Source organism: Epinephelus fuscoguttatus, linkage group LG21 (genome assembly GCF_011397635.1).
Source record: "Epinephelus fuscoguttatus linkage group LG21, E.fuscoguttatus.final_Chr_v1".
Classification (NCBI taxonomy): domain Eukaryota; kingdom Metazoa; phylum Chordata; class Actinopteri; order Perciformes; family Serranidae; genus Epinephelus; species Epinephelus fuscoguttatus.
In genome coordinates, this window is record NC_064772.1 from 19,592,909 (window position 1) to 19,609,638 (window position 16,730).

At 40.6% G+C, this 16,730-nt stretch overlaps 1 protein-coding gene across 2 annotated transcripts; it reads left to right on the top strand.

The window, feature by feature from the left end:
- The first annotated feature begins 1,377 nt into the window (after positions 1-1,377).
- LOC125881673 (glycogenin-1-like) lies at positions 1,378-16,095 on the top strand. 2 transcript variants are annotated; one of them, XM_049564927.1, is made up of 8 exons: positions 1,378-1,525; positions 3,422-3,557; positions 3,688-3,862; positions 3,949-4,111; positions 11,807-11,933; positions 14,230-14,446; positions 14,808-14,846; positions 15,107-16,095. In XM_049564927.1, the coding sequence occupies exons 1-8, from the start codon at positions 1,519-1,521 to the stop codon at positions 15,254-15,256; spliced, it is 1,014 nt and encodes a 337-aa protein (XP_049420884.1). In that variant the 5' UTR covers positions 1,378-1,518; the 3' UTR covers positions 15,257-16,095. The 2 variants fall into 2 exon arrangements, with proteins under 2 accessions (XP_049420884.1, XP_049420885.1); XM_049564928.1 differs by lacking the exon at positions 14,808-14,846.
- Positions 16,096-16,730: the final 635 nt, after the last annotated feature.

The window sequence follows — 16,730 nt, forward strand, 5'->3', positions numbered from 1 at the left end:
TGTTTTCATGCATAGTTAAGTCGCTTGGCCTCGTTTCCACGTCGGAGGTATGGCTTCTGGCCAGACTTCTCCGGACAGTAGTTGGGTGTACCTGGGTCCCACTGGTCTCTGCTAGTTCTGGACTGATGGCACTGCTGGACATTTTACGATTCCTAGGGAAGTGAGCATAATGTGTCTTTCATCTGCTGCACTAAGTTTCCTTGGCCGACCACTGTGTCTACGGTTCTCAACATTGCCCATTTTCAAAAGAGCTTGAACAGCACATTTTGAAACCCCAGTCTGCTTTGAAATCTTTGCCTTTGCTGATGCAGTATAACGACCTTGTGTCTCATTGCTGTGCTCAGTCTTGCCATGGCATATGACCTGTGGCATGAATCTGTTGTCCACAACCTCACCTTGGTTGCAGAGTTTGACTGTTCCTCACCCAGTTTTAGGCCTCCTACACAGCTGTTTCTGTTTCAGTTAATGACTGTGTTTCAACCTACATATGAAATTGATGATCATTATCACGTGTTGGGTATAATTGGTTTATCATGATCCGACAAAATCCCTGAGTTTGTGCAAGGGTACCGAGATGCTGTTTTGAAGGCAAAGGGTGGTCACACCAAATATTGATTTGATTCAGATTTTTCTTCTGCTTTCTCACTTTGCATTTTGTAAATCAATAAAAATAAACAATTAAACTTTATATTTTTGAATGCATTCTTACTTCACAGCATTTCTTTACACCTGCCTAAACATTTTGCACAGTCCTGTAGTTATTTTTATATGAATATATAAGATACATACACACAGTTGTTCCCCCTCCCAGTAGTATTACACTCATGTACAAAGCACCACTTGGTCCATAAATTAAGTCAAGAGCTCAACCGAGGCCATTAAAAATAATTTACATACTGTAACATAGTATATAAGAGAACCAGGGGCCTCTGTTTGTCTTGACACTGTCATGCTATATTACGTTTATTCCACAAGATGGCGACAGAATACCAAGCGTCTAATACGGAACATCTTGTTCCTGATTTCAGCACCGCATTACAGCATCATCACCATCTCTACATTGTCATCAAGACTAAAGATGACACCAGTCAAGGGACACACATGGCGGTTGTTTGAAAGGTCATGGCTGCAGAGTGATGCCTCGGGAATGTGAAACTGTATCTGACTCCACAGAAGTTTTCGGCTTTTATTTCCCCCTGTGAGACCACGTGGAAACAAAATTGAACTTTTGAATAAGTATAAAAGTCATTTCAGAGTGATTAAGTGACATTTTTGCTTTTACATGCACACAGAACACTTTGTAAATCTGTGAAAAGCTGAACCCCCTGACCTGCCGGGGGGTGTGGAGGCTCATGTTGGGAGCAGGTGGGTGTGTGGAGACCGTCACATGACGCTGCGACTGGCTACTGTCAAGCTGGTATAAATCCACCTCTGTAGATTTAGTCTGTCCTCTTTCCTCCACGCAAAGCTGCCGTGTCCTCGGGTCCAGGCTACAAAGTAGCTTCGACTTCTTCAGTCATGGCTGGTATGTAACATTTTAACATTTTTTTTAACTTGTCAAACTCGCAGTGTTTGTCTCATGTCGACATTTCCTTCAGGCTCGCGCGTGTCTTCTTTGAAGTTTTTAAAAGTCCCGCAGACTGTGGCAGTTTAAATACCAGTATGTAGTTAATGAAAATGGCTGGCTGTCGTTGAAGTTGCCTGCCTGTGTGGTTAAATGTTTGTGTAGCAGCAGCTCCTCGAAGTTGGGAGTTTTTAAAGGTCTAATGTGTAAAAGAACATTGTGTTTCCATGTGTGTCTGTGTGTCCAGCTGACTGCTGTCGGCCATATCTGCAACACGGGTAGCATAGCCTATACAACAATGATAAATGACTGCAGTGGCCTGTGTACTGTATGTGCGTGGTTAACTCAATGTGTCAGTAAAACAATTAAATTTAATTCTTTTATTAGATTATAGAACTTTGTAATATGTATAGCTATATTATATACGAACATTTCTCAAAAGAAAATGCTCATTAAAATAAGCATATTCTCCCCTGGGGTCAACTTTAAATCCATAACATGACAGCAAAATGAAACCATTTTGCAAGTGGACCCCTGTCAGGTGTGGGCCTTATTTTTGTGCTACTGCATGTCATGATTCTCCATTACCCAACTCCCACTTGTGATATAATATTACTGGGGAAATGGGAGTGGGTGTTGATGTGTGCAGCCTGTACTGTAAATCCACTGAGCCTAGGCTGCAGTTGGACTAATGTGTTTCACGTAATGCTTCATGCATGAATTCTACAGCACTGGTTTGTACCAATTGAAAAAGGGGTGTGAGCAAAGAGGTGTGGCACCTTGTGCAGCCAGTGAAACGGAACAACTTTTTTCCAGGCAACCCTGACCCACTGTTAACATTTTATACATACTGTACCCACTGTCTTGCTTTCTTTGCCGACTATTGGCAGTACAGTACCAAGAGGCTGATATACAGTCCAAGTGGGAGTCATGTTGGCCCACATGCTATAGTCACACAATGTCCCCAGCTGCCAAACCGATTCCATCATCACATCACATTTTATATGTTCTCTCACAGGCGAGTCATTGTTCTGAAACCTGACTTGGCAGGTAGCTGACAGATTTTCCTCCAGGCTGAGAACAGGGGTGTTGTGGAGTAGGCACCACACTGCAAATAAAATTCACCTTAATGAGACAATTATTTTGGTACAGGCTACCAAAGTCTTATTTTTCTTGACACAAGAGAGAAATCTGCCATTGATGTGATGCCATAGTGCTGGCGGAAACTCAGGTTGTTTTAGAGTATCTGAAAAGGCAATTGTGTTTGAAATATATTGGTTAACTGGAATGTTGGCAGATGTTTTTTTACTTGTTTCAGCAGGCTTTTTTGGTGTTTAGTGTATTATATATTCCTGCAGGCTAAACATGAAGCATGTGACTTCATGTTAAGGTATTTGCAGCGCAAATTTAGTGTAGTTTAATTACAGGAAAATGATTTAAAACATCAAAGTCAGACTTTGTTTCAGTGTCAGACAGTTAAATAATAATGGCTACATGTTAGACACACCATTTATCACCATTTTACTCTCTCAGCTGAAGCTCAATGCTTTAACACTTACTGAGCTACTTGAGTTGCTTTGACATGCATTTCTTCTTTGGCTCTGAAACCGGTGTGCAAGATTTTGTTGAAATATTTGGCGAAATTTGTGATTTCGGCAGGTGATTCACAGGCAAATCTAAAATAAAGAAACTCAGAAGATCTGCAAGTGTGGGGTAGATAAGGTTAGACGATATTTAAACGGGACACACTTGGGGGTCGTGACCAGACATTTCTTCTACGTTATTTTGTAGCCACAATGACAATCGATTGCTAATGAGTGTAATCATCTTTGTTGTGATGTTTTCTTTCCTCTACAGACCAGGCTTTTGTGACGTTGGCTACCAATGACAGCTATGCTCGTGGAGCCATGGTTTTGGGCCAGTCCCTCCGCAACCACAATACATCCAGGAAGCTGGTGGCACTCATCGGTCCACAGATGTCGGAGCCTTGCCAGTAAGAAGCCTCACCTCCAACAAGTGGTGCAACATATCTAAATCACACCTGTTAGCATTCTTGTCAAGCCTTGTGTTCCACCTGCGTTGTTGTCGATGCAGATTCATTCTATAGCATTGTGAATCATTAGGACCGTGCTGAGGAGAATCTACGACGAGGTGAGGATGGTGGATGTGCTGGACAGCGGTGACACAGCGCACCTGGCCATGATGAAGAGGCCAGACCTGGGTGTCACCTTCACCAAACTCCACTGCTGGACTCTCGTACAATACACCAAATGTGTTTTCATGGATGCAGACACACTGGTGAGACTAACTTAAGCAAGTAAAAAATCAAGATGTTGCACTGTAACTATCTATCTACTGCCTTTATTTGTTTGTCTGCCTCCTAGGTGCTTTCAAATATAGATGAGCTGTTTGACAGAGAAGAATTGTCAGCTGCTCCCGACCCCGGCTGGCCTGACTGCTTCAACTCTGGTGTGTTTGTTTTTCGGCCTTCCATGGAGACTTACGGCAAACTGCTTCAGTATTGCACGGAACACGGCAGCTTTGATGGTGAGTCAAGACGAACGTGTTTTGGTGCTTTAGTTTTGGGTTTATGACTTCTGGTTGGACAGGTAATTTGAGGTCATGACCTTGGGATCCGAGAAGTTGAAACATTAATTGAAAATAGTCAATCATAAGTTGCAGCACTACTTTCCTTAAAGGAACAATTCCACATTTTTGGAATTTGGAAATTTACTTGTTTGCTTTTTTTTTTTTGAATGTCGGAGTTCTGTAAATCAAACAAAATATAATGTGAAGAAATGGGCTTTGTGTGCTGGTTAGTGCAAGTTTTTAAGCTTGGGATGAGCCACGCTAGCTGTTTCCCCCAGTTTCCAGTCTTTATGCTAAGCTAAGCTAAGACAAGCTAACCATCTCCTAGCTGTAGCTTCATATTAAATAGACATATTTATAAAGTAAGAGTGGTATCAACCTTATCTTCCACAAGACAGCAAATAAATGTATTCCCAACTTTCCCTTCAACTGAATATACCTATTATCAGTTATCCTTTGAAATCATCCTACATGTTGGCGTTGGATCAAATTTATTTGTGTCATTTACAAGTTTCCCTCAAAATAGACATGTCTGGTTAACCACCACTGGGTTTTCATGCCAGCAATCTTTTTTCAGTCATCCTCAAACATTAAGGCGTTGACCAGCTTTGGGTAACATTGAGTTCTTAGTAACATGATGTTAAACCGAGCTTGTTTATCTTTTGCTCTAAGTAAGGCCTTTATCAAGCCCAGTGCCTGGACACAAGGCCCTCCTGTCACAGCCTGTCTAGCTCTGCTGAGTTATTCTCAGGGGCTTACTGGGGAGGGGGGTGGAAGTTAAATTTGAGAGGCCGTGTTTTGCACAGAGCACTGGTTGACATTCAGAAACTCTTCTCCTGTGAGGCGTACTGTAACTGAATTGTGGTCGACGTTTTGGCTCCCTATCAGGTTTACCGAGCAGCTCAAAATCAGCAGCTGAAAAAAATCATTGGCCTGTACCTGCTGGGGGTTGTGGTTCTCAACATACTGCACGTTCACCAACTTTGCTTTCCAGAAAAAGTTACAGCAGTTTTTGAACACTACACAAAAAAACAGCCAGATTCCTAACACTTGACTCAGCCAGTGCCAGTTTTTGAAAAGGGATCCAGTAAACATCCCACCATGGCAGCACATTTATTCACAGTAAGCTTTGTTAACATCCCTTTAAAAAACTTGGGCCTGCTAAAGTATACAGTTACGTCACCTCAGTCGAGCCTCGCATACCTTTCTCAAATACACCAGCTCAGAACTTTTGTGCAATGCTGTGTTCAGCAGATATTTGGCTTATTAGCAAACGTAGAACCAGAACCTGGGATCTGATAACTTGCAAATAATATTTATAGGTTACTACCTTGCCTCATCTCTGAGAGTGCCCTGCTTCTGTCAGTGCTAGTAACTGTAGAGTTTTTTTTTTTTTTATTGCGGAAATTTAAGATGTTTTTTCTATCTTAAGACCAGATAAACACACTTTATCCCAAAATTGAAAATACATGTTCTTCCTCTTACATGTAGTGCTATTTATCAACCTAGATTGCTTTGGGGTGAGTTGAGAGTGTTGGAGATATCAGCCACAGAGATGTCTGCCTTCTTTCAAATATACTTGAACTTGATGGCACTCGGCTTGTGGTGCTCAACCGCCAAAAATACAATTTAAAAAAAAACAAAAAACAAAAAACACAGCAAGCTGTCTTTCCAGAAATTATGACGCAATAGCTGAAGATAATCCACAGGCTTTGTTGTGAGCAGTTTCATATAGGAGCTATTTGCTTTCACCCACCAACCGTATCACCACGCATGCATCTATTGGTAGCTCACTTAGCACCTCTGAGCTTGTTACCGTTACAACTCAGCAGAGGAGGACGCCATTCATGTTTACATCTCGCGCTGTCATGAGCACGAGCCTTTCGTCCATGAGTAGCCTCCTTCTTTTGAATTTGTAATGGCAACACCGTTTCAGAATGACCTCAAACAACTCTGGCATTTGTCTACTGTAACGTCTTCTTAATAAGCCAAGCTATAAGAAAAAAGTCTTCCTGGATTTTAACAGAATAATAACTTAAAGTTCAGGTACTAACTTTTCTTCATGGCCAAAGTTTCATACTTGGGTTACATGATGAATGCTGTTAGAAAAGGCTATTAGGGACCTGTGTATACGCTGGTTGGGCTCTAATCAAACTCATTGTTTCTTTGTGGTGCTGTGACCTCAAAAATGCCACTAAACAAAAGGGGCAGTTGTGGAATAAACAAATCAGGATGCAGCTTACATTAGGGATCGGAAGAGCCGGGACTTGTCCTTGTCTGTAGCGGTGAACCTTTTTAACATTAAATGACAAACCGTTTTCCCTTGTGATACTGTGGAAGAGAGTCTATGAGCCAGAGTTCATTGGAAAAACCAATTAGTTTGCTTAACAGTGGCCAATACTTTCAAGTGCCGACCCGTTCTGGCTGCCACAAGTGTTTGTTGGCGAGAATTTCCCCCATCACAATCGCATACAAAAGACATTGTTGTCTTCATTCTTTCCAGAAAAGATGCCTCTTTGTCAATGAAAATTCATGTAATATTCACCGTCATTGTATTTATTTTTGTTTCATCCAATATTTCAATGGGATGTCAGCGTCTGTATGCCTGATGGTGGGCTAATAAGTAAAGCTGTCTTATTTATAGACATGGATGGTCTTTTCATATGCACTGGGGCATGAGTTGAAGTTGCTGTGACCTTTAGCATTTCAGTTCCACTCTGCTATAAGGAATACATGATGTACATGTGCAGTACTCTGTGTCTTCGCAGTTCAGGGATGATATTGAAAAATTGCTGAGGAAAGACAACAGGAAAATAATTTCAGTGGTTGAACCCGGAGGGTCTATCTCTGCATCTGTGGCTCCAGTGTTGTCTGCTGCCAAGACAAACTGGCAGAGTTAGATGCACATTCTTGCTGAGCTCTGCTCATCCCCTCAAAATGAAGACACTCAGCCCCATATTAAGTTTGAAATCCCCAGTAGAGGTTGTGGGTTCAGACAAACAGCAGCGATGTGTGTTATTTTAAACTGCAGCAGTCGGCGGTTTCACAGGCCGTACAGTTCTGTGCTTTTTGGGAGCTATATGTGAAACTTCTATTAAATGCCAACATCTCATCTTGTGCCAGTGGCAGTCCAATGACTTAGTGTATGGCAACTAGGTGAAGCAATTCGGCATGAATGGTCAATGAGCTTGTCTCATGATTTTGCTTGGCTTCGAAATTTAGCATTCTAGCTTGTCACTTGCAGATTTAATGATGTAACAGAAGAGATGTTCACTGAGGGGGGGGGGGGACATTTTCAATTCAGATGTGGTTGTATACTTGACGGGTAACTGACCTACTTAACATCAAATGCGTCCCTGGATTTCAGACTGTCCTGAGTTCTTTGTTTACGTAAGCCACCACCATGGCAAGGGCTGCCCAAGATCTAAATTAGCCAAATTGAGCAAGGGCGAGTGGCTGTCCAGCCCTCCAGTCGGGCCCCTATGAGCAGAGGCAACTCAAGTGCAAACTTAAAAACAAGTGTTAACCCAGAGGGCAATGTTGATTCAAGTCACCAGCACAGAGACAAAACACTTTAAATACTTGTGTCTGGTGGTGTTATTTAAAGTTGAATAGTCATGAATAGAGCTGGGGATCTTTGTAAATTTCAAAACGAGTGCAGTCACAGTACCTAGGTTCGTAGTACCAATACTGAAATTAGACTTTGAGAAATAGAAAAAATATCAGACTCAACAGTTCTCAGCTCTTCAAAGCATTTTAGCCTCTTTCAGCTCATTGTTTTTATTTTATGGTTCAGTCTCACCACTCTTATTGATGCTGTTTCCAGACAAAACGGGCACTTCTTCTCAGTCAAAAAAGCGGATAAACCTGCTGTGTGCTACCTGCCCAGCACCATGTTAACATGATAGACAGGTAAAGTAAGCAGGTAAATATAGTGAAGCATATAGCTGCTATAGAGTGAACACAACTAAACTTAAAGGAGAGTAAATATTGGACTACATTTTAATAAGTGGGTGGGGACACCTTTGCTACAGTTAGAATTAGTTATGTATTTAAGATGTTTTAAAGGGACAGTTCATCCCGAAATTGAAAATACTTATTTTCTCTCTTACCTGTAGTGCTATTTATCAGTCTAGATTGTTTTGGTGTGATTTGCTAAATGTTGGAGATATCTGCTGTAGAGTTGTCTGCAATCTCTTGAATATAATTGAACTAGATGGCACTCAGCTTGTGGTGCTACAACAGCCAAAAAATAGACTTGTAAAAACTGAACAGAATCGTCGTTCCTGAAATTCTGACCCGATACCTCAAGATAATCCACCGACCTTGTTGTGAGCAGTTTGACGTAGGAACTATTTCCTTTCCACTGAACTACACCTGCCAACTATATCACTGCATGAAAGGAAATGTGCATCTACTGCTAGCTCACCTAGCACCACTGAGCTAGCTAATGTTACAGCTCAGCGGGGGAGGATGCCATTTATGTTTACATCTTAGGTCATGAGTATGAGCCTCTCGTCCCTGGGTAGATGCACTTTTCCTTCAGTGCTCTGATATCATTGGTGGGTGCAGTTTGATAGAAAGAAACCTACATGCAACTGCTCACAGCCAGGTCCAGGGATCATCTTAAGTAAACGGGTCATGATTTCTTTGAGCACCATAAGCTGAGTGCTATCTAGATCCATTATATTCAAGAGAGGGCAGCTGTCTCTGTGGCTGATATCTCCAACGCTCTGCAACTAACACCAAAACAATCTAGATAAATAAACAATGCTTTGATTTTGAGGGAGAAGTGTCCCTTAATTTTGCATTTGGTGAAGTTACAAGACAACATGGTATATGCTAGTCATATATTTGAGGTGCAAATCTACTGTAGTGAAAAGTTTGTCAGCGCACAATGGAGCAATCAAACTAACACTGCCATCTGATATCAAGCTATGATATTACAGCCTATGGAAATGCTTCTGGTGTTGCAGAGCAGATTTTGACTTTGAGCCGCACATTTGAGGTCAGTGAGCAAGCAGCAGGCAATCAATCTTTGTTAAGTATGAGATAAATAAATCCTCAGCACTGTGGTGGATTAGCCAAAGAACTCAGCCTTCCTATATATATACCCCAGGGTCCCCGAACAACACACTGATCTTTGATATTTTGCCTTCAGTGGAGAGTAGGGTGACCGTAATGCACATGTGACGGACATGTTCTGTACATCATGTCTCTTAAACACTCTGTGCAGCTACTGCGATCACTATAAATTTACACTGCGCTCACGCATTGCTTCTTATGATATGATATAGGAAACCAGGGGATAAAAGCTACTGAGGGAAATGTATTCACATCTGCTCATTCCTTCTAGCAAGTCAGATAATTTTATTTTAAAGGGAGGAAATCTATCTCTGTGCTCTGAATGTCTGGGAACATTTCTCCAACAGCCTGTCTGGACTGATCTCAGCAGACTGCTGACTAATGTGGAGCACAAGCGGAAAAGCTAATTAATCTGGCTGTCACAGGTGTGCAGATCATTTGACTGAACTCTCACCCAGCTTGTCCTCTTTCAAAAAAGCTATCCAGTCATATGCTAAACCTGTCAAAGCATTTTGCAAGCTAAATTAGCTGTTATGCCACCATGACAGTTTCTCAAAGCATATTCAAGCTACTATTGCAAATAAATTACACCAAAGCACTCCCGCTTTCTTCTTTGACCTGAAGTTAACTGAAATGTTTCATCCGTGAAAACACATTTTTGAAATTGCCATTCAGTGTGAATTTAAAACGTCCTACCACTACAGAGATTCGGCAGCTAGAGCATGCTTCATCTGCAGTATCATGTCTGATTTGACTAATAAATCTTTGAAGCAAATTTCAAGCTGCTGTTAGTGATGTGGATCAGTTTTGCATTGCTGCTTTGAATAACTGAAGAAAAAAACAAATCATTGCTTTAAAAGACTTTAATTCACACCTGGTTTTTATACTTCAGCACCAACGATAGCTGTGGGTTGTCTGTCAGTCCCATTCTTGTGAACACAATATCTTAAGAACAATTTTGCACAAACGTTCACTTGGTCTCAGCGATGAACTGATTTGATTTTGGCGGACAAAGGTCAAGGTCACTGTAAACTTGCATCTGTCTCATTCTTGTCGATGCAATATCTCAATAAGATTGTGAGGTAGTTTCCTCAAATTGATCAAAAACTGATTAGATGTTTATGGTCAAAGGTCAATGTCACCTTGCATTCATTGCATTCTCCTGTAAGCAATATCTCAAGAACACCTTGAGGGATTTCTTTCAAATTTTGCACAAACATTCACTTGGACTCAATGATTCGATTTTGGCGGTCAAAGGTCAAGGTCAGTGTCACCTTGCATCTGTCTTATTCTTGTCAGTGCAATCGCTCAATAAGGCCTTGCAGGGAGTTTCCACAAATTTGGCAAAACATCTACTCTGATTCAACAATGAACTGATTAGATTTTGATGGTCAAAGGTCAAGGTCAGTGTGACCTACCAGAGCATGTTTTTGGCCATAACTCAAGCATTCATATGCTAGTTATGACAAAATTTCACACAAATGATGAAATGATGATTAGTCAACATCATATTTCAGAAACAGAAGGGGAGACATTTGGTCAGATACCAAATTGTCGACACTAATCTTGGGTGCTGACCTTGAAACTGTGCTGTGTAGATCTCCTGTACTGCTGGGGGGGTAGATTTGTATGAAGCAGTGTAGCGATTATCTATAATAATTGGTTTCACAGTGTTTAAAGCTACACTTGGTAACTGTTATATAAAAAACAAACTTTCATATTTGCTGAAGCTGTCACTAAATCCACACAGTAGTGCATGACACAGAATCTGTTTTAAAAAACAACAACACATTTCTCCCCCTCCTCAAGATTATGTTACTGCAGTGCCTATTTCTCACTTCAGATGTTTTCACAGAAACACATTTTGGTGTACTGTTTAGCTGTTAAATGAGAGTTTGACCTGGTCGCCATCTTGAAAACAGTCAAGCCAAAGTGAAGCACCACCAACCGGCCAGAGCAAACATTTGCACTTTTGCTAAACAGTACACTAAAATATGTTCCTGAAAACATCTGAAGGAGAAATAGGCAATGCAGTAACATAATCTTGAGGGGAAAGAGAAACAGGATTTTTTTTTAAACAGACTGTCTTGTGCGCTACTGTCTGGATAAAGGTCGCCATATTGGGTCACAAATCTTCTCATTTAACAGCTAAACGGTACACCGAAATGTGTCTGAAAACATTTGAGGCTAGAAGTGGGCAATGGAGTAACAGCATCTTGATTCACATTCTTATTTTTGATCACAGTTCACAAGCAGCGATTGACATGATTGACAGCGGTGTCAGACTTCTCAGCTCTGATTGGTTGTTTTTGTTTAGCCATGGTGGAAATCAAGCAAATGCCACTAGAAGCACTATAAGAAGGAAAGGAACATGGGTTTATTTCACAGATTTTCTTTCTCCTGTACCTCTGTGTGGATGTAGTGACAGTTTCAGCAAATATGACAGTTATTTTTATAAGTTACCTGTAACAGCATTAACCACATCTGAAAGTGCAGATTTCTACAGATTATTTCTAATAACATGTCAATGTACTGTCATATGTTGATTTTGTCCCCTCTCTGTTGCAGGAGGAGACCAGGGTGTTTTGAATGGCTTCTTCAGTGATTGGGCAACAGCTGACATATCAAAACACCTCCCCTTCATCTACAACCTCAGCAGCATAGCCATCTACACTTACCTTCCAGCATTCAAGCAGTAAGTCAATGTCCGTCTGCTGAGGCTATGTCTCCAAAAAACATGTTGCAATAGTATACTATTACAAGAATACTACAGCAGTCTGTCAATGTGACTAAAATGACGTGTATCAGATGCAAAGCCAGTATGAAAGCAGACACTCAATCACATGAACATGTAGTGACATCGTGACGACATCAGGTTTCGAGCGAGATAAGCAGTTAGATTCCAGCAGCTCTACTGGAGCATCCCCCCAGCAGGCCTCAGCGCTGGGTTGGATATCCACCCTGAGCTCCCAACAGCTGAAACCAAATCCTAAAATAGAGTGGATATTTAAAGGTCTTTTATGTTCGCCTCCAGGACAAGTCATTGTGCACTTGGTCTTAAGCTCCCCCTCCCATTCTCACTGCCTCTCTGCGTCTAAACCGTTCTCCTCCATAGAAACAACCTCATCAACAAGCTCTTAGGTTTGGCATTTCCTGGCAACCAAATTGGCATAACAGGGGTGATAAACATGTATTTACTTGTTGTTGGCTGTCAGCAACAGTGGGGCTTAAGCAGTCTGGCAAACACAAGAAAACAACCCACCCCCAGGGGAAGATTCAGGTTTGTTTGTGTACACGTGTAGTTTGCCAATGCTAAGGAGAATGCCATATCTGAAGGGGCTGGCAGGGTTTCTAGTAGACACTAATATGATGTAGTCTAATACAAGCAGACTAATACCACCACAGCAAAACAATGTGCAGCCTTAAATCTTATTTTAAAATGACAGTTTTATGTAATGACATGAATAGAGACAGCAGTACTATCACTATTTAATAGTAGTTATAATTGTTGTTGTTATAATAATAATAATAATATAAACAACAATTATAACTACTATCACCATTTAATAGTAGTTATAATTGTTTATATTATAACAAGTGCAACTTTTCAATATCTGTGACCATGTACTCACAAGAATCCAAGTGTTCATGCATTCACACACCCAACCTCACACAACACATTTCACTGTACAATGATGCCTCTCAACAACAACTAGTGCAAAATGGTGTGTATAGGCCCCACAGGCTCCCACTGATTCAAAACACATGGCTAAATAAAGACACTTTCAAACACAAGTACACAATTCAGCTTCACTATAACTCGCAGCATTCACAGACAAAGCACTTGTCTTTATCTGGACACATTTTTCCCACACATACAACATGCTAATGTTTTTAGCACAAGCCTATGGCATTTTACATTGTATAAATTAGCCTAGCGGCTAGCAGTCTTTTCCTCTACTCGTATGAAGCGAGGGACGACGGCAATATTTAACAAAGGTAATGTTACAAAATTCGGCTCTATTGCAACTCATAAGGTTCACTGACAAAACAGCTGTCTTATACTAAACACGTTTGCCAAACCAATATAACATGCTAATGTTATTAGCACAAGCCTATGGCTCAAGCCATTGTATAAATTAGCCTAGTGGCTAGCAGAGATTTTCTCTACTCATATGAGGCCAAAATAAATCCCATACAAGACTTAAAATGCTATTTTTATGGAGGCTTTATTGTCTTCACAATTTATTGTTTCTTACCTGTGAAATTAAAGAAAATGAAAGCTTAGTTTCCACTGAGGGAACTGGTTTCAGCTTATAAATATAGACAGGAGGTCTGTGTCGCTGTGAGGTGTATTTGCATTTCTGGTGAGGTGCAGGTCAGGCTGTGTCAGTATGACACAGAAGTATAAATCTGGCATTAGTTTAAGATAGCAGTTAGCATTTTTGACCTTCCTCATAGCATTTTACAGATGAATGTAGGAAAAGAAAATGAACTTGAATACTAGATTATAGGAGGACGATACAGCTTTATAACCCTTTGTTTCTCTTACAAATGAAAAGATAGATTAATGGGCATCTAAATGCACTATTTCTCAAATCGGTACTCTCTGTAGTTTTGCTGCTACAGTGTAGGTTAGTCTGTTATGACCACTAGCATATGGTGGCCAATGTTAGCTAACATTAAAAGTAAATAATAATAATTACGAGACGCTACTGAGGCAATTTGCTGTCTTTGACTCTTCTCTGTCTCTGCTACTATTACATTAACTTGGCGTTGTGGCAAAATACTAAGCAATAGTTTGAGTACTTTGTACAGTTAGCTCACAGTTGTAGCCACACACTCACAGCCACAGTGGACACTGTTGAGCAAAGACTGTCAGTGCTTTGTGTAAATGACAACAGAGTGAAAAGGTTGAATTTCCTCTCTGGGATTAATAAAGTGTATATATATGTAATTATTTCTTCTTCTTCTTCTTCTTCTCGTTTCAGGTACGGTGGCAATGCCAAGGTGGTCCATTTCCTAGGGAAGACCAAGCCATGGAGTTACACATTTGACCCCAAATCCAAACAGATGGCAGGAAGTGTACATGAGGCCACAGGACATCCCACCTTCCTCGTGGACTGGTGGATCGTGTTCTCCAGTGCTGTGGTGCCCATGCTGCAGGAGCAGTATGGAGACCGGCCTTTCTACTCCGGATGTGTGGAGGTGAACAGTTTGGTTAATTTGGTGTTTCTCCACATGACTTTATGGCATTCAGTCATATTACCTGAGAGCTGTCAAATATACAAGCCAAAGTCACAGCTGCCTTAGGATTTCCAAAGTTTGACCAAACCAACTTTTTACAACTTTGTTAACCACGGACACACTGACCAAGGTTTCATCATTGTCCAGCTGTGTAAAACAAAAATTGTTGATTGTGGTACTGTGTGTTTGTAAACAGATTATACCATATTCATGTAAGCACATGTACTTTGCTGTCACATACTGTTTCATCTTTCACTGTTTTTATTTTGCGCTTTTTCTGGATGATATACCTCTTTTCTGTCTTCCTATTCGTCTGATAAAGTTCCGGTACAGTGACACGGTCACTTTTGAAAGTGAACAGGTATGGTGAAAAAGATGGGGTTTTAGTAGCTTAATAGTCAATAACAGTTTGCTGGCAAATGGTTTAATGCTACTGCTACTCCTACTTTATCGCGTGTGTTTGCCTTTGGCATTAATTTGGAAAGGCTACGTATGGCGAGTCCAGTGCTTTTAAAAAAGCAACGAGCGCAAAGGATGTCTTCTGTGTTGTCTGTCCATCTTGTCATTGATTTCATCTTCTGTTCTTCTGCTCTTTGTTTGACTATTTTATCTTCTTCTCAGGGTTCAAGCAGCTCTTCATTTGCACAAGAACTTGAGCCACAGGTGTCCTCAGAGGAACGGAAGCAGAAATGGGAGCAAGGGCAGGCAGACTACATGGGAATGGACTCATTTGACAATATCAAGAGAAAGCTTGATACCTTTCTCAAGTAAAGAAGCGATGAAGGAGGATATCAAAAGAGCACCTGAGTTTAACAAACCGTCACCACAGGTCTTTCATGAAAAAACTGTAAAACAGCTTGCATTTGTCACTTCCTAGCTGTTTCTCAACTTCAAATGAGTTGAGCTGCTCCCTCCACCAGCACTACCCTCTCCATACTCCAAAGACAGCGCCGATTTAAATGGGAAATGAAAAGTTAAATATATTCTGAGCGGCGTTAATTGTCTATGCAAGACTGTCATTATTCAGTTTACCCTGCCACAGGTGTCTGATCTGTTACACTGTGAAGAGAATCAATCAAGAAAAATTTAGAATGAAATGAATTCACTCTGAAGAGTATTTGGAATAAATTTTTTTTGCAATACTCTATTTTTTCATGCTGTTTTTGTGAAACGGATATGGCAACAAGAGTTGAACTGGGTCTTTTGTATCTTTGCGTCTAAGATAAGCAGTCACTTACATGAACATTCTTCACTTTTCCTTTTTTTTATTTTTACTACGCAGTCACCTAGCAATCTGCCGAGCATTAAAACCGCTTCTCTCAGTTTATCTCTTTTGCTTTTGAATTGAAACTGTTTAACATAGACCTAAAAACCTGTTTACAGCACCTCTAACGGCCATAGTATGGCCATATAGCCATACGTATATACACTAGATCTCTAGTGCCTTAGTGTCTTGCTCTCTCTATTGCCATCATCCTGTACCTGTTGTTGACTTGCAGCTTTTCTGTAGGACTTTAGATTTTTAACTTTCTTGTTTTACTTGACCAGAATGTTGGCTGTACCACGAATACCTTCATCTGGAAATAATAAAAGACGTCATTAAAAGTTTGGATCCTGTTTAGGTGTTATTTTTTGGTCTCGGTGAAATTGATAACACTTGTTTTTTGTAAAAAAAAAAAAATAGGTTCTAATGATTTTAGAGGCATATATTCAGCCCATTTGCTGCACATACAAAACCACTTTGGACACTTGGAGCTGCACTCTCAACAGAAAATATCGGTGCATAATTGGGCATGCTGTAAGTGATGTCACTCAGTCTGTCAGGTGTGAAATATCTATTAAAAATGTATTACTTTAAATGTTTTTTTAAATGAAGGCAGCTCATTCTATGAAATGGTTTGTGTAGTTTATGTATATACCATAAAACTTCAATTAAAAGCCTAGTCTCTTTTACTAGCCTGGTGTGGCTACACATTTTGACAAAGACCTGTCCCCAGTAGACGCCTGGGGCCTCATCTATAAACAATGTATGCACAAAATGAGGGCTGAAAGAGCCACATGTCACTTCCCATGCAAACATTGTGATCTGTAAAAACAGACTTGATGGGAGAAACTTTGACTCATGCTTACGAATATTTCGGAGATGGGAAATGAGCGACGCAGATGGTGGGGTGGAAGCCGGATTGTGGAATTTGTCCAATATTTTTTGGCACATGGCATTTTTGGCTTTTGTCCGTAAGCACAT

What these genes read in the sequence shown, in the direction of transcription:
- LOC125881673 (XM_049564927.1), top strand. An exon ending in TCATGGATGCAGACACACTG is followed by an intron (nt 3,863 to 3,948) that starts GTGAGACTAACT and finishes TCTGCCTCCTAG; the next exon opens with GTGCTTTCAAATATAGATGA. An exon ending in TACCTTCCAGCATTCAAGCA is followed by an intron (nt 11,934 to 14,229) that starts GTAAGTCAATGT and finishes TTCTCGTTTCAG; the next exon opens with GTACGGTGGCAATGCCAAGG.